At 33.5% G+C, this 22,217-nt stretch overlaps 1 protein-coding gene across 1 annotated transcript; it reads left to right on the top strand.

The window, feature by feature from the left end:
- The first annotated feature begins 13,480 nt into the window (after nucleotides 1-13,480).
- On the top strand, nucleotides 13,481-16,911 carry LOC143046535 (uncharacterized). The gene is made up of 3 exons (XM_076219691.1): nucleotides 13,481-13,616; nucleotides 16,010-16,171; nucleotides 16,667-16,911. The coding sequence occupies exons 1-3, from the start codon at nucleotides 13,481-13,483 to the stop codon at nucleotides 16,909-16,911; spliced, it is 543 nt and encodes a 180-aa protein (XP_076075806.1).
- The last annotated feature ends 5,306 nt before the right edge of the window (nucleotides 16,912-22,217 follow it).

Below are 22,217 nucleotides of genomic sequence, written 5' to 3'. Positions count from 1 at the left end.
GTTTCTCAGCTCCATGTGTACATTTTGAGAGAATCTTAGAAAACTGTATATTCTGATATTCAGAACTTATTTTGAGGTTTTTATTATTGCAACTGAAAGCTGTATCTCATTCTCATTTCTGATACATATTTATGAGCTGAAGACCAGTGCCGAAATTTTCTCACTGCATTGAAGATCCATAGGTGACCTTCGACCGTTGTCTGATCTTTGGTTGGGTTGTTATCTCTTTGACAAATTCACAGTTTCCATTTCCCATTTTATAACATGTATGCAGACTTTTTTTAAATTACAATAATCAATCACGCAATTTTGTCCATTATTGAGAATAAGAAAAAATAAATACACACAAAATATAACATTGTAATTAAAGGCTTTTTTTAAAAATGAAAACAGTTGCCTACACCGTTAATTTCCTTGTTTGATTTATTTCATATTTTTAAAGCCTTTATAGCTAGCTAGATGGTATGCCGGGGAGGATTCAGCCATTTTAAAAGGGGGTTCCCAACCCAAGAAAAAAAGGGGGGGTCCAACTATATGTTCTCATTCAAATGCATTGATGGTCCAAAAAAAGGGGGGTTCCAAGTTGAACTTCCAACCCCTGGAATTCTCCCCTTGATCCGCCACTGGTATGGCTTTTGCTCATAGTTGCATTCATATCGTTACCTATATCTTACTTGTGCATCATTTGGTCTCTGATGGAGATAGGCATACTGAAGAAGGTTCAACTTGCAATTTGCCGGATTATGAGTCTATTTATCCAAAAATGTAGACGAAACACATGCATAATAAAAACTAAAATTATGTTCAAACAAGAAGTAATTGTAACAGGATGCTGTTACGAAGTATCCCAAACAAAGCTCCCATAACTCACCATTCCTATGGTCCCATATTCATTCGATTTCCTTTATTGTATCATACAACATTGTACAAGAATATATATGGTTTAGGGGTGGGGATCACAACTACATGTCCCCATTCAAATGCATTGATCGTCCCAAAATAGGGGGTTCCAATGCCCGGTTCCCCCCTTTGGATCCGCGCCTGAGTTTGGGCCCACTGACTGCCTAAGAGGGGGCCTGCTCCTGTCATGCTTCAGTAATTCCCTATATAAACAACCATTTTTTTCCAAAAAAGGCGGGCCTGAACTCCTGATAAGTTATTAATTTGGGAAGCTTTCAAATTCACAGCATATTGCCGGTAGCTGTGTTCAAAGTGCTGGGTTTTCATCACCGTGTGTCCCTCGTTGTTTGCGGACTAACGATTTAGGTTAGTGGAGGATAATAGTGTGCGAGCATTAATCATTTGTTAATTTTCTATACCTTCTTCATCAATATTTTCAAATACTGACGAAAAGTCTTGTAATGTATTTTTTCCTTTTTGAGGCCAACGTGCCATTTACATGTGCGATCGAGAATGCAGGGGAAGGAAACTTGTCAATTATGTTTATTTTTAAGTCAAAATAAAATGAGCCGCCGTAAATTTAACCTTGGATAACCCTCAAAATGCAAGAGGCTTTGTGGTACGGACGGACTACTAATACATGTTTTTGTCTCAAAATAACTCGGCAGCGTCAAAAAAGAGTAAGGATCGTCTCGGGGGGGGGGGGGGTCTTCTTTTTTTTAACTATATTTTTAATAACTTTTTTCCATTATTCTCTTTCTTTCACTATTCTGTATTCCTTTTTTTCTTTGCCCGTTATTCTCTATTCTGTTAATCCACATCCATACCCTCTTATGTGGACTTTCGGTGGTTTATTTTGTAGTTCTGGTATTATGCGATAAGTCAATTTTTCATTCAGTTTCATGAAATAATGGTTTAATGCATATCAACCAAGATTGTGTGTGAAATTTTAATAAACAATTCAACACTACACGTTATGTGAATTTGATTAAAATCGATAAACATGAATTTAACAGCTAGTGCCCCTTTAACAGGTAAAATTCAATTAAAAAATTCTGATCTACTGGCATTCAAGATCATTCAACACCAAATTACTTACTTGCTGTAACAGTATATTGATAAATGTGATTGTATATTGTCAATACCTCAACATCGTGAATACGCCATGTGAGGTGTTGGCAATCTAATTTAAATATTGATCTCTGATTACGTTATACTACCTATGAGATCTAACAACTATCCATTTGAGGTTTCACTTTTGTGACCTTTTATGGCGTAATATTTGACCCCAGAAAGTATTTATATTGACCAATCAAAACCGTCCTAATGAAACGATATCAGAATCTTTTAAAGATTGCGACACAGGATAGAAAGACGATTTCGAAAACGTTCAAGTTCAAGGGCTAAATTGTGGGCAAGCTCAAAGTTTGCAAAGTATTTTGGGGCACAAAGATTGTTATCATCACGGTCATGCCTGCGGGTTATGGAAAAGTTTACTTTACAGATTCTCAGCTACCTGTTGTTGTCAGGACAGAAGTAATGCGTTCTCAACTAAAATATCAAATTCTCATGTACAGTTTTTTTCATACATTCCGTGAAATGACTAGGAAATAGCATATGTCAATGAAAAGATGCTAATTTTGAATAATTTGTCAAAGTATTTCTCAGTTTTTTAATTGCTTTCATATTTTGTATAAGGTAGCATCTTTTTATAGTACATATATATATGCTGTCTGTTTGATTTTATATGCTTCCAGCATTAACATTTGATGTAGATGCTGTTGTTAAAATAATGTACTGGAGCATCTTACTATTACTGGGATGCTAGTTTTGCATATATATTTTTTTTTAAATATTTTTTTATTTTTTGGGGATGCTGGATTTCCTATATATTAAAATGCTGGCATCCAGTCATATTGGGATGCTGGCATCCCGTTTTATTGAGATGCTGGCATCCCGTTTTATTGGGATGCTGGCATCCCGTTATATTGAGATGCTGGCATTCCGTTATATTGGGATGCTGGCATCCCGTTTTACTGGGATGCTGGCACCCCGAAAAAGCTGGACGCTGGCATCCAAAACTGTAGGAGTTTAGACATCGCAAAATATCCGAATGCAGTAATCCTACAAGTTCTGTTTGATATACTGTTGGTCGAATTTCTATAGATGTACTCCAATGCATAATTTTGTGTAATGCAAAAAAATAAACAACAACAAAAATCCGTTTGTTGTTTTCCTCCCAACACTTTATCTAATGACGTCAGGGATATTATGACGTAAGAGGTGTTTTACCATCATGCGTAGAGATTCAAACAGAGACTGTAAACATAATTAGAATTCAATTCTCAAGAATCACTTATACCAATATAAATATTTTTTGAAAAGTAATTAAAACAGATAACCCTTTTAATATTCTCTTATTTATTAGTTTTTTCTTATGTTTAATACTGAAAGCGCTTGCACTATTTTTCTACGCTAATTGCGGCAAATCCCACCCGCATGACGTCATGTAAAAAGAATGTTTAAAATCGGCGAGGTGGACATGGTTGAAAGGGAAAGGACGAAAAACACTTCTTTGGCCAGTATTCCGCAATTTATTATCATTTTGATATAACAGAAACATATACGAAATAGAACGCTATTCATACAGGTATGTAGATTTGCTTATATTTTACATGCACTTCGTAGTCCGAGATTTCTCAGATTTAGCCATTCATAATGAATATATTCTACTCAACTCGACAACTGTATGTCTGTAATGGTTTCATATCTATATTATCAGATGTCGATTTTTTCTATAGGAGATGATTTGACTCAGTTGGAAGGCAAACGCCTGAATCTGACAGATAGAGGTCAATTTGTCGACAAAAAAAGAACCCGTATGTAAAATGTTTACGCCCACAAACAGCGCCACCTATAATTTTTTCTGCGGCATCTTTGAGAACGATGTCCCATTCTGTAGTAAATTAAAACATTAAATTAACTAAAACATAGAAAAGTAAGTGTAAAACACAAATTGAAAGATATATTTGCAGATGACTGTTTATGCATGATACGCTGGCAATGTGCGCAATGTCCTTTAATCCAAGACTGAAAATTAGTTTGTTTCCTACGTCAAGATGGCGGATTTCAATGTTTACATTTTTTCACCTATTTATAATCTGACACAAATTCGTATCCAATCATTTATGAGCAATTTTATTATTGATCTTTGAAGATCATCCAATTAAATTTGCCGTTAGAAAGTGGCTACACGTTACCAGCCGTCGTTACAAAGTAGCCATGTGTTTTGTGGGGATACCTTGGGAATGTTGTGTATTCAAAAGTTACGGTAAAAATCAATGTTATCTTCCTTATATTTCCATGCATACACAATTTATAACAGCAAATCCATTCTTAACAGACCCCATAAGGTAAACGGACATATTTAACTGTCTGCTTGAGCAAAAATTCGTGTTAATAAGTCTGATGGGTCGTTTTGAATTCAAGCACAGCAGACAAACACGTGGTAGATTGTTTATGTTTGAAAGTGTGTTTACCTGAATTGCACGTTGATGTTACTATATACTTACCAATAACCTTTATCGTGTTATACTTTCAAGAGTTATATATTACATCTTACCTAAGAAATACGTCTAGGTAGGTGCAGGGACTTCCTTTACTTGGTCCTTAACCAGTGAGGGTGTAATGATACATTACAGCATTTTTTGCATTTGATATATTTCATGTACATGTACATTTTATGTACACAAAGAACAATAAAGTAAATGAACGTACATGGGTTTAATTCCCACCCTACATGTAGGTATACATTTTGACTCTCATAACAGGTTGGAACAAATAGAACAGATAGCAATTGACAATAATGTAATGCTAAAATGCTAATTGATGGGGTTAAATCATCAACATCATTTTTTTTCTAGTATACAGCAGCTCCTCTAAGGATTAGTAAGGGCATACTTTACTAAAAGTCCAGTGGCTATAAGTCCTGTCTTTTTTGCATGTATGTAAAGTGACTTGTAATTTAACTGTCACTGCTAACAGAGACTTGGACTCTGGTGATAAGTTTCCAGAATGTTATCTCATTGGCAACTATACCATAAATGTCAGTTTCCCCTTTATAAGTTTTAAGAAAAGAATTTAATGATAATATAATAATAAGTTGTAAAAAAATTGAAAAGTTAAGCACAAGTGCCAAATCTAATTGGCTTTTCATTCAATAAAACCTAGAGGCATTGAAAAGTGTTGAAAAATAAATGTTTTGAACTCAGAAAACTATCAATATATAGAGTACAGATATTGTTTTAATTGGGCCTTTGGGAATATTTGCCTGTTAATTGAAGATATAATTGTTATATGCCTTTTCAAATATATGTGTGGCTCTGATCTGGCTGTGGTTTAAAATCTAAGAATGGAGTTGGTTATCTCCATATTTATCTGATTTATATCAACATCATTGTTCCATTATATATACATATATATAAATCATTGTAATACATGTACATTACTTTGCTCTTCATATGCCCTTTAATTGGAATAAAATATCTTGTCTTATACCACATTTCTTTATTGTAGTACTGACAGGTTAACTTTTAAAAGCATTTAAAGTAAGTGAGTTGATGACAAGCTTAGTCAATGATTATAAATCCAGATAATATCATGAGTGTTTTTTATATAGTAAATAATGTTATTAAACTGGTTATCTCAATTAAAAGAACTGACATTCCACTTTGAATTTATTTTTGATATCAGAATAATAAATTTCTTTTTGTTGTCCTTTTTCAAAAAAATTCTGAACATACTGTATTTAAGTCAGTTTTGTTTTTGTCTGAGACTACTATAACATGGGAGGTGACCACAATCTCTATGTTATACATTGAAGTAGTCTCAGGTTTTTGTAGTCCAATTGACTATGCATTTTAGAGCAGGTAAATGTGAATTTGGATTACATTTGAAGTTGATTCAGTATATCTAATGACATAATACCACTGTTTTATTTCAACAAAGCATTTTCAAATTTTATTTTATACTGGTCAGCTTAGGTTATTATCCAATCAATAATTTAATCGAAAGGACAGTTGGTTGCAGGACTTTTGAATTCAAATATAAGACAGAAGAAGAAATATAAAGCAAAACTTGAAATATTACATATAATAGGATTTATGATAACTGCAGGATATCAGATTGCAATACAGCTTTTTTTCAGTTATCTTTGTGTTGATTATTATGTTTTAAATCCCTTTCTGGTTCTTTGGATGTTCAGATTTTTTTCTCTTGATTAAGGCAAGCAACAGAACTTGTACAACTTATGTAGTTTCTTATCTCAGGGTGAATCCAGAAAATTTTAAACATAAGTGGTGGTATTCTCAACCAAGGATAAAAAGGAGGGTTCCAACTATATGCATGATCCCATTCAAATGCATTAATCTTCCATAAAAAGAGGAGGTTCCAATCACCAGACTCCCTGAGAACTGCAATCGTATCTTAAAGCAGCTATAATAAAACAAAAATTGTGCATGTACTTCTGGCCACTGCAGATTGATTTTATTTTCAATCTATGATCATCTATGGTAATGGTCACAATTTTGAAGACTATAATTTTCCTTTTTTTTTGTCATATTTTTGTTTAAATGTAATCTTCTGCTTCTGCTTCTATTGTAACACAGGTTCTTCTGACAAATGACTGATAAACCCATCTTGTATCCTTCTATCTACCAAAAGGGTGTTTGAGAATATATATATACAATAAGTTCAAGTTTCAGAGAAAAAGTCAGTCTGTTATAAAATGTAGGTAATTGTCTTCTTTGGAAGTGTTCAAAAACCTGTAAGAACTTGAAAAAAATGTCATATTCAACCTTTCCATGACTATTTTAATGTTACAACAGTAGAGGAGCATGGAATATTGAAAGGTATTCAAGAACTTTTCGAAATAGATCTGCAATCATTAATTTTACTCTTACTGTTGTGAACTTGCAATATCCTACGATGCGCGTACCGAGTTATCTCCCTTTGATCTCCGCTTCGCCACGAATAAACTGACACAATTGCGTATCCGGGGTTTTTGTGATCTGATATTGTTACATTAGGAGCAAAAAACGGTTTTACTTCATATTTTATACCCCTCAACACGTTACCAAACCTATTTAAGGATTTATTAAGGATTTTCCGTGGACCTACGCAAATTTTCAGAAAAAAAGTTTCACTTCAGTCGTGAATTTATAACATTTTAACAATACTTTTTTATTATAGTTATATAAAATAAGAAAGCTTATTCAATCTAGAATTGAACACTTTGGTTTTTATTAATGTACGAGTACAAATAAGACGATACGAGTCCAAAAACCACGAGACATGCACGTTTACCAAAAAATCGTAAACTCTGACCTTTTATCACGTGACCAATGTCTTGAACTTAGACGCCATTAAATCGTTTGCCGTTCAACTGACTTGTGCTCGTCCGAGATTACTCTAACGTCCTAACGTAACGGTACCCAAATTGCACCGAGTACCCAAATTGCACCTATTTAGCAAAACTAGCAGCGAAAATGTAACAAGATTTCATAGAGACTAAAAAATTTGTATTTTTATGATTTGATACTAAGCACATCTTTCAACAGTTCAACATAGGTAAAACTATTCAGATATGCACAAAACGTTCACAGTATTTATCAACATATAAAGTATTTACTGAAAAAGCAAAATGTACTGAAACGTCGCCATGCGACGTCATCAAAACGTCATCTATTTAAAATGAGCAAATACAATATGTTACAAGTATCCATTTAAAAAATAATGAAGAGTAAGCATGGACTAATATCCAATTGTTCAAAATATTTGAAGAAATCAAACGAAAGCTCTGTTATTAGACTTTTGACGATGTGAATTTAAGCATGGATGCAATTTGGGTACTCCTCATTTCAGAATCATTGATGGTTTGGAGGTCAGTTTAGACCAATTTTTCTATGATTCCATATGGAATAAAAATCAAGTTGGTGTACCTTTATAACAAAGAAGGATACGGCTACAAAATAAACACAGAATGGACATTTTTGTCTTTATCATAAAAAAACGTAGATGAAAAAACTGTCAAAATAGGTGCAATTTAGGTACCGTCACGTGACACTCATGGGCCTAACTTGTCTTGCAAAACAGCTGTTTGAAGTCCCAGTAATCTTATTTCAGTGACTGGATACGCCAGCCGGATAACATAATTCTGATTACTTCCAGAGGGAAAATTACAGGCTTATATGGTTAGGCAACGATGATTATTGTCAGTCGCCAGATTCTCCCATGTCGTCGGGGAGGGATACACTTCGATCCGTTTGTGGTAGCCAGAACTTTCTATAAATGGGATTTGGGGGGGGGCACTGACTGCCATAACAGAGGGATCCGCTAAAGTCATCTTTTAGTGTTTACCTGTATAATAAATCGATTTTTTTCACACGAAAAAGGAGGGGGGCTGGATCCGCCTATGGTAGCGATGAGCCTCTAAGACAGACATACTTTAATATGACTATGAGAGTTTTTACCATTTTTTTTACATTGAGTCTATGAAAGAGAAATTATGACAGTAACGTAAAGGTACCCAAATTGCAACGAGTACCCAAATAGCACTTATTTAGCAAAAATCGCAGTGGAAATCTTACAAGATTTCCTAGAGAATAAACAAGTTGTATTATTTTTATCCGATAGTATGCACGTCTTTCAACATAGGTAAAAATATTTAGATATACACGAAACGTTCACAGTATTTATCAACAGATGAAGTGTTTACTGAAAAAGCAAAATGTACTGAAACATCGCCATGCGACGTCATTAAAACGTCATCTTTTTAAAATTTGCAAATACAATATGTTTCAAGTATGCATTTCTTTAAAAAGGGAGAGTAAGCATGGACAAATATCCAATTGTTCAAAATATTTGAAAAAAATAAACAAAAGCTCTGTTAATCGACTTTTGACGATGCAAATTTAAGCATGGATGCAATTTGGGTACTCCTCATTACAGAATCATTGATGGTTTGGAGGTAAGTTCAGACCAATTTTTCTATGATTCCATATGAATTGAAAATCTAATTGGTGTACATGTACCTATATAATAAAGAAGGATAAGGCTACAAAATAAACACAGAATGGAAATGTTTGTCTTGATCATAAAAAAACGTAGTTGAAAAAACTGTCAAAATGGTTGCAATTTGGGTACCGTCACGTTAACAGTGCTTAGTGCCAAATTACCAAAAAACTTGAAGTAAGACAATTTCCATAATAGGGTAGGTATGGAAATAGGAAATACACATATATATTCTTTTTATTTTGCCTCATGGGAATATGTACTTTTTCATGAAGTTATGAATAGTTTTGACAAAAATATGATCGACATAAACCCCACCGAGACGATTAACCACCATCAATATGGCCATGGCCAGTAAAAACATTGGGTCCGCAAAATTAATTTGTTTACCCCTAGACAACCTATAGGAAAACCATTAAAATGCATCACTGGTAAGAGTCCTTTGAGTTCAAGAAAAATAAAGTATGAAAAACTTAATTTCAGATTAACTAGAAAATTTAATGTGTTGTTTGCCTCTTTTTTGCAAGGGTCTTAAACCAGTTAACTTGTGCCCGTCCGAGATTACTCTGAGTCTTGACTTCCTACGCTCATGGGCCTAGCTTGTCTTGCAAAACAGCCGTTTGAAGTCCGAGTAATATCTGAGTAATGGTCTGATTGCTAATGAGACAACTCTCCACCGGACTGAGACCAAATAATATAGCACTAACATGACTAAGCAGTTTACAATTAAATGTCAGCATATGGCCTCCAACAATGAACAAAACTCATACCGCATAGTCATATATGAATTGTGATATGTATAAGAGTGAATGTAAAATTTGAAATACTATGTTTTAAAAGAAAGAAACGCTTATCATACATAACAGATTTACCGATTTCAAAATAAATTTACTCTAATATATATACATTGTGTACTTAGCTTACTAGATCTAGCAGGAATTAATAATAATAGGTTACATAGTTTTATGGGTCAAGCTAGTCTCACAAATATGCCTCGGAGTCATCTTTTCATAAATGATTTTAAGCTGATATTTTCGTGATTTATTTCTTTTTTTTTAAAACGAAGCTCGGTTCGGTGGAAGCTTGATAATAAAAGCAATACATAGCAAATTTGAAAAATGAATGAAAAGAAAATACGAAAATTAAATATCGCTACAAGGGTTTTGTGTTCCAGGACTAGGCTAAAATAAAAAAAAAACAACACACAAATTAAGGTGTTAACCGAATACACCCTTAGATGGGAATTAAATTTCACGAAAGTCACTAAATATATGTAGGATGTATTTCTAAAAAAAAACTTTGATAAAATTGAACACTTTTCTCCCTTTCATAATGTACAGTATAGACCTGGATGTTGTTCCATAAAAATTCAATTGAACTAGTGGTTCATATCTGTTTTGAATAGTTTTTAACGACTACACAGAAACAACAGGCAAATATTGGTGTGGAAAACTTAATTTAAAAGAAGTTTAAATGTAGGTTTTCTTCGGATAATAATGCGTTTTCTCGTAGGGCAGGGGATGTGCAAGTATTTTATTTTAAATATCAACTACGAGTGAGAAAGCAATCTTTAAATTTAATTCTACATCATTATGACATCATACATGAATATTTACTTTCTGTTCCCTATTGTTGTGATGTTACAACGAATAAAGGGCTGCGCTTTAGCGCATGATACGCCCGTTGCTCTTTTAACTTGTCTTTTATGCTTTAAATGAATTTATATGATCAACTAGAAATATATATACAAATCAAAGGGGATGTTACATTAATATATTCACCAAAGTTTCATAAAATCCCCCTTTTTTAAGTATAAAAATTCATTACTTAAGAAAACGTAAAATCTAAAATTTATAAAAATGGAAAGGGAGCTTATGTCAATAGATATAAACAATTTATCAAATTTTGTGAAAGTGTTAGTTATTGTTCCAAAATTGGAAAATCCCCCCTTTTTTAAGCATAAAAATTCATAACACGGAAATGTAAAATCTGAAATTTATAAAAATTGAAAGGGAGCTTACATCAATACATATAAACAATTCACCAAATTTTCATGGACATTGGTGAAAGCCTTTTTGAGTTATTGTCCGAAGTGTTGAAAATCCCCCTTTTTTTATGAATAAAGCCCCATAAATCCAAAACTTAAAATCAGAAATTTATAAAAATTGAAAGGGAGCTTACATCAATAGATATAAACAATTCACCAAAGTTTCATGGACATTGGTGAAAGCCTTTTTGAGTTATTGTCCGAAGTGTTGAAAATCCCCCCTTTTTTATGAATAAAGCCCCATAAATCCAAAACTTAAAATCTGAAGAAAAAAAAAAAACGAAAGGGAGCTTACGTCAATAGATATAAACAATTCACTTAAGTTTCATGGAAATTGGTGAAAGTGTTTTTGAGTTATTGTCCGAAGTGTGGACGACGGACGGACGGACGGACGGACGGACGGACAACGGTATACCATAATACGTCCCGTCTAAAAGACGACGGGCGTATAAAAACTATTGTTGATAATCTTTCATATAAGTGGCTTCACCTTTCTGGTTACTATTCATGTGTTGTGTATTAATGTATCGCAACACTTTATATATATAGTTATTGGACAGGTTAAACTCAGACGACGAATCATCCAAACAGCACCAGATCATTTCTGATTCCAGCTGATTTCAGATTACTAGCCATACATGATAATAGAAAGTTTGAAAGTTCCAGTTCGTGTAACTGATTTGATTAAATGATTAACAAATATTGAAATATTAAAATGCAGAAAAAAGATACAAGTTTAATAAGTATTGTAATAAAGAAAATGTAAGTTTTGTAATGCAATGAAAGGCTCAAGTACTAGAAGATCCTGGCATGATGTACTGACTCATTGGGAGATGTATACAACAAGTCCAGAGATACTGACAATATCCAGTACGTACAGATCATAGACACTGTGCACCAGTATCGATAATAGATTTTTTTTAAATATTTCATTGTGGTACATGTTTTATTGTATACAGGCAATTGCGGGAAACAAATCTCTTTAATTTAGGCATTGAATGCAAATGGGGTTTCTCATAGACACAAAACAAAATTATTATGCAGGTTTACATATCACGCACCTCATATTTAACATTTTAATAAAGGTACAGTCACCAATCCGTTTTGTAGAGTGTTTGCCCTGGATAACTTAGTTAATCAGACAATCCCAAGGTTGATGGTCATTGGGCAAATTTATTTGATTGATAATATGCAATACAAAATGATCAGCATTTTTTAAAAATTTTGTCCAAATCATATGTGTGATTGTCCTGTAAAAAAAGAATCTAGTCCAGTAAAAAAGAATGTCCAGTTGATTTCTGAAAGCCTTGGGAACTACTAAACTTGATATGATTTCAGTCGGCAGGTCCGAGAACACAATTATTTCGTAGTGCATTTCTTTTAGAACATAAATGAAAATATAAAAAAATCCCACCTGCGCTTTCTCAAAGAAACTTTTACAGTGTGTTGTACTACTTTTGGGACAAATTATATCAAAATTATAGAAAACTTCATCGGCTCTAACTCAAAATATGGACAATTTTATGTTTAGGGCGTCTTGAAATCTTTTGACAGCTTCCGAAGTGCTAATTTTCAACTTTTTTCCAGCTGGACCAAATCACTACTTTCCTTTAAAATTCTGGACCCAAATTTGTTTACAGTGTAATTTCACCCCCTACTTGCAATTTGAGGCATTAAACATGGAGAAATAAATTTGGAAGGGGTATAAAAATTAATGGCAAGTAACCCACTGTCAACACTAGGGACTATATTTGTGAACAACGAAAATCAAGGGACGACAATTGTGGTCTCGGACCGGCAATTGCATTTAGCTTATTTTCAAAAAAAAATATTCTGTGAACATTCGAAACATAAGCATATCAGATTTGAAAATTGTAGTCCTGATGTCATCATATATAAATGTATTGTGTCGAGACCACAATAGTCAATAAAATGTATACATCATGTCATACATAATGGTAATCAAAGTCAGAAAAATAACATTAAAATTGGCTAATTATTGGAAACTTACCGGTAGTACATTGACATAGTTTTATAAATATCAAATTGTTATCATCAGCATTCACATGGTAAACTAGAACTTTACAATTTAGACTCAGTTTGTTGGTCAAGTATACATTTCACACTCTGACCTATGATGTTACATTCTCAATATGCATTTAACTAGCCACTAGACATGAACAAAGAAAAAAATATAATCTTCCCAGCATTCATCAGTAGCTTTTTTTTTATGTTTACTTGATTGTTTTCATATGCATTCAACACACATCAAAACCTTAGGAATGTACTGGGTGTTATATTGGCGGCTTAATACTAAAATCCAGTTGATTAGGAAGCAGCATTTAAATTCGTATGTCATAATGAAAAATTGTACATGTCTGCATGGTTGTGATGCCCGAATCCCTATATTTTGGGAAGCCAGCATCCGGATATTTTGGGATGCCAGCATCCAGATATATTGGGATGCCAGCATCCCGATATGTTGAGATGCCAGCATCCAGATATTTTGGGATGCCAGCATCCAGATATATTTGGATGCCAGCATCTGGATATTTTGGGATGCCAGCATCAGGATATTTTGGGATGTCAGCATCCAGATGTATTGGGATGCCAGCATCCGTATATTTTGGGATGCCAGCATCCGGATATATTGGGATGCCAGCATCCGGATATTTTGGGATGCCAGCTTCCAGATATGTTGAGATGCCAGAATCTATAAATAATTGGAAGCCAGCATCCAAACGTTGAGGTATTCAATATGAAATTAAAAGAATTACATCAGCATCTATCAAAGGTGGAGATGCAATTTTAATCTTTTTCTTCATTATCCGCAGACACTTTTTTTTAAATATGCTATGTACAGAAATAAGAAGTGCTTTTTATACAAAACAATTTCACAACTACAAAAGTTATTAAATATAATCGAGAGAGCATCCATAATCTTTAAGACCCAATCAAATCCATTATGTAGCATCTACTTTTCATAGAAATAAATGAGTCAGTATGATTTTTGGTAAAATGAGCATATGCTGATACTTAAACAAATGCAATATAGTAGAAATATTCCGAATATGGAACATGGCCGTAACATTTTCTCTGGACATTAAAAAATTTAGTAGAATACAACATAATTTTACCTTAAAAATTCAAAAATTGTCAAAAAATTCTCTTTTAGCATATGAGAATTACAAATTTTAGTTGAGAACTCATCAAGTCTTATGTAACTTAGTCTGTAACTTGTAAGGAAGTAAATGGATAATTTCAGTAAACAAATCTATTGACATTGAAATAGACCTATGTCTGATTTACCTAGGGGCATTAGAAGCTTTCATATATCATTCAGTGGCGGATCCAGAATTTTTCTTAAAAAAGGGTGTGGGGCACTGACTGACCTGAAAGGCTCCAGTCATGCTTCACTGATTCCCTATATAATCAACCACATTTTCCCACGAAAAAGGAGGGGGTGGGGGCATACACCCATGTCATTCATAAAAGTAAAAATGTAGCGCTAAATTTTTCAACAATAAAAACATATGATAGGATCTTGTTTATTCCATTTATCAAACAATATCTATTACAAAAATATATCAATCAGAAATGCATAGGACTTCATTTTTTTTTTTGTACTGAAACCTCTCCTCATAAGGGGCGTTCCCTGATGACTTATATTTATTCGCTGAACTTATCCCTGATTGAACTAGGTATACTATAGGTATACTACAGGAGGATCAAAAACTTTTCATAAGGGGCCTGCTGACTGAATTATCATGGGACGGGGCTCAAGTCATGCTTCAGTGATTCCCTATATAATCAACCAAATTTTTCCCATGAAAAAGGAGGGACAGGGCCCCTGGATCTGCCTATGAGGTACAGACACTAGGAAAATGCTACATTTGTAGTTTGTGGTCCATTAGTATCTTTGGTTGAAGTCCAAGTTTCCAAACTCCAGTCTGTTCCTACATGTATGATCAAGTTGCCATTCAAAGGTAAATTCTCTAATTTAAAAGTAGAGTATGGTTGACATTTTATAACTTTAGGAAAGATGTTTCAGCCATGGAGCCAGTTGGGCCATGGCCGTTTCCACCATGTACATGTACCACCTCTGCCATGTAATAAAAGTTGTTTCAGTCATATACAAAAAGATTTTGTTGTAAATACTATCATCTATTTACCTTTTATACATGTTATAACTTAAACATAACTTTAAAGTTGCAATTGGTCATTTATTTAATTTAGCCTAAGGAAATTATGAAACACTTTTTAATCTATAATGAGGATACATGTATATATGCCATGATTCCTCATGAACCTTCAGATCTATATATATTTATTTGAGAAAACAATATCATAGGTAAAAACATAATACCATAAACAGCTTATTGTACAACTTGGGCTGCATTTCTTTCTAACCAAAATTTTGTAAACGTTGTGTGACGTTTGTTATCGTTTGTTAAACGCTAAAAAGGTAGAAACTAATACATCGTTTTAAAAGTGTGTTTTGAACCTGTTTTGAACTTTCAATTATGCAATATATCGCCCTTTTATCTCTTCTATGCGTAGATAACTTCATTGACAGTTCATCATTTTCATCTGATGAAATATCTGGAGACAGTGATGATGAAGCTCTTTTATTAAAAACAGCTACTGCAATGATAGAGAAGAGGGCAATACCTAAAATTGGATCCTTTGTTGATATTGTTTTAAGTTATGACAATCATGAATTTCGAAGAAATTTCAGGCTATCAAGAGGTACGTATTCATTTCAACATAGTAGATTGAACAATGATTTCATAACATTTGATATTTCGCAATTGTTTGTTCAAATTATTCAGTTTTTTACGTGATACATGTAGCAGGGGGTACATTTTTTGGTATCTCAGGCTAACCTTTCACAGTATCTACTATTGACCATTGTAAAAAAATCCCATATGTTACATGAATGATAACTCCACTGGATATAAAATTTTATGAATGGCATATATTGCTTTGTAGGCACCTTTCACAGAATTGTAGACCACCTTGCTGAAAAGGTAGAACGACGAGAATATAAAGGAGGCAGACCACAACTAACATTAGAGAAACAAATATTAATTGCATTGTGGTATTTTGCAAATACAGAGTGCTATAGGTCAATTGCAAGTCGTTTTGATGTGAGTGATTTACAGTGATGAAATCGGTAGACGGCATTGTGTCAGCGATGGGGAAGGATAAAAACAAACTCATACGTTGGCCAAAAGGAGAGAAGATACGCAGAAATGAAAATGGCTTTAGAGCATTTCAAGGTATATTTGTCGCAAATAACAATAGTATATATACTCAATATGTAAATGAAACAAAAATTATTTATGCGAAATTATGCATAAAAATTCAATGGTTCTGTACAAACACATCCTTCTTATTCTTAGTGGTCTATATATATATGTAGTTGGGTCGTTGGTGACTTATGCAACCAATCAGTTTTGCGAACTTTTGAATGGACCACGTATTCAAACAACTGAATACTTGTTTCAATCCATAGGTCCGATAAATACCAAGTCATAGGTAAAATTCCCTTTTCAACCAGTCTTTTTTTTTTTTATCTCAAATTGAAAAATATACTTAAAAAGCAAGACTGCTTATTATAAATAAGAATTGATTTTGTGTTCTAAGGTATGCCAGGTGTGGTTGGTGCAATAGACGGAACCCATATTGCAATACCTGGTCCAAATCAACATCATGAAAATTACATTAACAGAAAAGGATTCCATAGTATTGTTGCCCAAGTAGAATGCGACCATGAGATGAAGTTTATGTCTGTTAATACTGGGTGGCCAGGATCCGTTCATGATGCCCGTGTTTTCCGAAATTCTAAAATAGGGAAGCGGATTATAGATAAAAAAAATCTTGCCAGATGAGTTTCATTTGGTTGGGGATGCAGCATACCCTCTTTCTCAAAATCTAGTGACACCATTTAAAGACTTTGGTACCTTAACAGTAGCGGTACAATTTTGTTCATAGTTCTACCAGAATGGTAGTAGAAAGATCCATAGGTCAATTAAAGGCAAGATTTAGGAAATTGAAAATGTTGGATTGTTCACTACCAAAATCAACAGATTCTGTTACTTTCAGTTGCATTTTACATAACATTTGCATCACAGAGAGAGACATATTAAATGATGAAGAAATAATGATTGACGTTCATGTAAACAACGGACCTGCACTACAAGGAATTGTAGAAAGTGGAAACCAGAAAAGAAACAATCTTTTTTCAAAATTTATAAATACAATGACAAAATATTGATATTTTTTAATTAACTGTATGTTAATTACAAGCATCATATTAAAATTCATGTTTTGTTTTGTAAAGCTTTTCATGTTTTGTTTTGTAAAGCTTCTACCATTGCTCTTAGCAGGTCAGCCTTTTCTTTATGTCTTTTATCTTTCATTTCTTCTTTTTTCTGTTCTGTTTTTTTAAATTTTTTTTTGTGGCAAATAAAACCAAGATTTTGGTAGAAAATTCACACACTTGAATACAGAGGTTTCCGTTATAAAATTGTAAACAAAGATTACTGGCTTGTTTTTCTACGATGTTCCAGTGTTTTTTTGTTGTTTTTTTTTTTTATTGTCACAATAATCTTTACAATACCCAAAACTTTATGAGGAATCATTTGAGTCGAGTGCGCCCAAAAAGGTGTACTTGAATTGATAAAATTGAGAATGGAAATGGGGAATGTGTCAAAGAGACAACAACCCGACCAAATAAAAAACAACAGCAGAGGGTCACCAACAGGTCTTCAATGTAGCGAGAAATTCCCGCACCCAGAGGCGTCCTTCAGCTGGCCCCTAAACAAATATATACTAGTCCAGTGATAATGAACGCCATACTAATTTCCAAATTGTACACAAGAAACTAAAATTAAAATAATACAAGACTAACAAAGGCCAGAGGCTCCTGACTTGGGACAGGCGCAAAAATGCTCCATATTTATATTTGTTTCAACCAATATCTTACATTATAAACTTGTTTTAAGGAAATAATTGCTAGCACTGCATGGAAAAATACTCATCGTTCAAGCACCAAATTGCCAATATTAAAGAACAAGGGGAAAGGCTGTGTATTTTCAACACAAGAGTACACTATCATTAAAACTTACGATAAAGACAAAAGTACATTTGCAACTTCATTTCCTTCTTGACTTTCTGAAGACTAATGCTCTGTAAATATAGAACTTTTATATTGTTATTTTGCATTTTGCAAAAAATGGCAGTAATCTTCTTTTCATCACTTTTGCTTGTTGTTTGTATGTTCACAGGAACCACATGTTAATGAAACACCAATAATAATATACAGACCTCCTTTTCTGTTGACACAATCCACCTTTATAATAACCGCGGGAAAAAAACACGTGCAGACCAAGGTTGAGTTAGAAAGAAATGTACCGTTTGTACTAACAAACGACGAACGACAAACTGTAGACGCATCTTTAGCGTTTGCAGAGTTTGTCAAAGTTTGTGTAAACTTTGCAAACGTATTTTAGAAGCAAATAATCAAAACATGTACGCGCTTAGCCGTTTGCATCGTTTGTGTTAGAAAAAAATGCACCCTAAGTCTTTACTGACCCTGTTTGAACTTTCAATTATGCATGTCAGGTTGTTGGTTAACAGATTTTTTACAAACGTAGAAAAAATATATCGTATAATCACTAAAAAACGACGAACGACAAACTGTAGACGCATCTTTAGAGATTGCATAGTTTGTCAAAGTTTATGTAAATTTTGCAAACGTCTGTTAGAAAAAAATGATCAAAAAATGTTCGCGCTTAGTCGTTTGCATCGTTTGTGTTAGAAAGAAATGCACTCCATTTATGTCGTGATCAGAAATTTTTGTCCGTCATTCAAAGTCAACAATATAAATTCCAATTTTCGGATGATAATCAGCTTTTCAACAAAATATTCAGGGGTTTACGCAGTATATATATTGGACGATGTCCGTAGTCTTTCGTACACCAGATGTTATTCGGAATACATCTGTTCTTTTCATGCCCACCGTGCATTTACATGCGCAATAGCTTTTTAATTGACCTGTTGAATAAGCATTAGCATCTTAAAGTTGCTATAGGGAGGATGCATAATTTATTATGACGCAAGCTACTTTAATTAGCATTTGAATACTTCCTTGCATGCAGAGGACATTTTTGCAACATTCTCTGAGCTTTTGAAGAAAGCTAATACCCAATGTTAGATTCACCTGAATCAACAACTTTCGTTATGGATAACGAAGCTGTTGTCCAGATTTTTACTAGATTTGCCTTTCAAATAATCACTGTTAGAGATTGTTTTACCAATATTCCTATTGTCTTTTCCGTAATGATGTTGTATGATTGCCAATGAGACAACTCTCCACTAGAGACCAAATGATACAGAAATAAACAATTATAGGTCACTATACGGACTTCAATAATTAGCAAATATGTTACACAGCAACAAACTACAACCACTGAATTACAGGCATCTGACTTAGAACAGGCAGGTACAAACCTGAGAGTACTGGCAATTATACTGACAGCTAGTTCAAAGTCAATAATAACTATTTTTAAACTATGCGTTTAAGACTAAAATATATAAATATTATTATTTGTTCCTTTTTTTTTTCTCAATATTTTTTATAAGTTACATTGATTAGTAACCTGTAACAAACTGCTTCATACTATAAAAACAAAATAATCACTATCAAAACAATTCCCGATTGTCCCTCATTTAAACTTCCCAATTGTCCCACAAACTTATTCCCGATTGTCCCACAAAATTTCATTACTTTTTTACCTGTAATTTCAAAAAGTGGGACAATCGGGAAGACACCGAAACCAGCTGTGTTTAGATATGAGATAAGATTTCATGTAAACAATACGATTTATATTCGAAACGAGATTTGTTAACGAAAATCTATAAAAGTAGTATTACTATCATTTTATTAAAAATTATGAGTCTAGGGAATATGTACATGATGTACAAAGCAGGCTATTTTTTTTTTCATACTGAAATTAAAAGGAAGTCTTTCTTGCACTTTCTTGAAATTTTAGGTCTAGGATAGACCAAGGGCTTGTATACATAATCTAAAATACGTCCTCGAATAGAGGTAAAAAACGAAGATTTTTCAAAAACAAATAATTGTTTATTGAAAATAACGTTAAAATTAATTATGAAAGTATATTTCCGTTTTTATTTTCATTTAAATTGCAAATTTAAAGTTATTTTCTTTGTTTGAATATTGCAATGTTATTTACTTATTATTTGAACAAGGAGGTCACATAACCTCTGGATCCTTTTCGTCTGTGTGTGACTGATATTCAATATGAAGGAAAAAAACTAAAACTGAAATCTAAATCTAAAATATATTTTTTAAAAAATAGGCCATTTGACCATGCAGATGTAAGAAATAATACTTCAAGCAATGAAACAAGGAATCAAATGTGCCGCTTTAATTACGGCGGATTACCTTAAAATTAATCATGCATGCAATTTTAGCAGACTGAACGTGGTCGGCGATAAGATATCAAATATTAAAAAGAAGATGTAGTATGATGTCAATGAGACAACTACCTACAAGTCCGTATACATTAGTTGCACGCCAGAGGAACGCTTTAGCAAGCGTTAAACGCGCGTTGCATAAGTTTGAAGTACGTCGAAATGCAAAGGTATAGTTACGCTTGGTGAACGCTTTTACTCCAGGAAATTTGTATGGAGCATAACAATTTCATTCAGCTCAAGCGTGTGTCAAGCGTATACCTATACGCTACATGCACATAATATACACGCTACAAGGGCGTTGAAAACGCAACAGATGAGTTTGAGACACGTTAAGGGCACGTTGTATACGCTTCAAAATCGTTCGACTTTATGATGGCGTTCTTCAAACTTATGCAACGCGCGTTTAACAATTGCTTAGCGTTCTTCTGGCGTGCAACTAACTGTAACGTGTACACAGGGTAAGCGTGTCTATTTCTATCTAGAATGAGTCCGTTACCAGTTTGATACTGGATCCAAAATGTTCTATTTACAGAATATATAACAAATAATCTTTATTCAAATATTAACGTCAATGAACCAAAATATATACAACTGCTCTTTGCGGTCTCTAATAAACTATATCTAACTATTCTACTGCACATATATACAACTGGTACACATTTATACTATATCAAATTTGTCCTGGGTCAGGAACAAACTTGTCCTCCTGGTACAATAATGCACCTTACAAATTTACACACTTGTCTTTTTTCCGTTGGTACAATTATGTACTTTACAAGGTGGTCACACAGAATCACACTTGTCCTATACGGTACAATACGGCTCAGATTGTAAACGTACAAGTCTGTAGTAATAACAGTCACCAACCTGTTCTTTATTACACTTATTAATATTAACACAATATCTAATATATAAGAGACAGTGATTTCGAAAAAATACGTACCGTACTTCAGGTCTTCGTCTTCAAACGTATGACAATCGACCCTGAGCTAGGAATCTCTCCTGCTTATATACCCCGATTTAAACTGTACCATTCTTGAATAAGGGGTGTTCTAACAAAATGAATGACAGTATCAAAAGCCTTCTGGAAAGCAGGCAAACACTCTAGATACCTTCTTTTGTATTACAATACTTATCAGTAATAGTTTTTAGAATGAACTGTCATATGGTCAGATGGTTGTGTTTTTTTTTTCGGTAAACCCAATTTGGCTATCATAAATGATATGATATTTATCTAAGAATTTACAAAGACGTGTATTAAGCATCTTATTAAAAAGCTTTTCCAATGAATCAGTAACTGTAATTCCTCGATAGTGATTAAGATCAGATGCATCGTTCCCTTTATGAATTGGAAAAAAAACCCTGTGGTCCAGGGTTCATGGTATTTTCCATAAGAAAGACAAAGATGTATAGCGGATAGCATGGTACAAAATGTACCAATAGGCGTATTCAGAATTTTCTAAAACCACGGGTAATAATTATACCTGAACTTCGACATTGCACCTTATAATCAGCTTGACTACCAAATAACAATACGACTTCTCAAAATCCAGGCTAAGAATAAGGCGTACATGTATGTTCTTTAATTCGATTACGACCCCCATAACATAATTTGATTCCTTACTTATGCTCTTTCGACTTAAAGTGTCAATTCAAAATTGTAGATTTTTCTTTAAATTCCACCTAGTAGGTA

This window comes from Mytilus galloprovincialis, chromosome 9, assembly GCF_965363235.1.
Source record: "Mytilus galloprovincialis chromosome 9, xbMytGall1.hap1.1, whole genome shotgun sequence".
Taxonomy (NCBI): domain Eukaryota; kingdom Metazoa; phylum Mollusca; class Bivalvia; order Mytilida; family Mytilidae; genus Mytilus; species Mytilus galloprovincialis.
This window is presented reverse-complemented; position numbering and strand designations above follow the sequence as displayed.

What these genes read in the sequence shown, in the direction of transcription:
- LOC143046535 (XM_076219691.1), top strand. Translation starts at nt 13,481, where the DNA reads ATGCCAGCATCCCGATATGTTGAGATGCCAGCATCCAGATATTTTGGG. An exon ending in TGGGATGTCAGCATCCAGAT is followed by an intron (nt 13,617 to 16,009) that starts GTATTGGGATGC and finishes ATTGCTTTGTAG; the next exon opens with GCACCTTTCACAGAATTGTA. An exon ending in TGCAAGTCGTTTTGATGTGA is followed by an intron (nt 16,172 to 16,666) that starts GTGATTTACAGT and finishes TTGTGTTCTAAG; the next exon opens with GTATGCCAGGTGTGGTTGGT.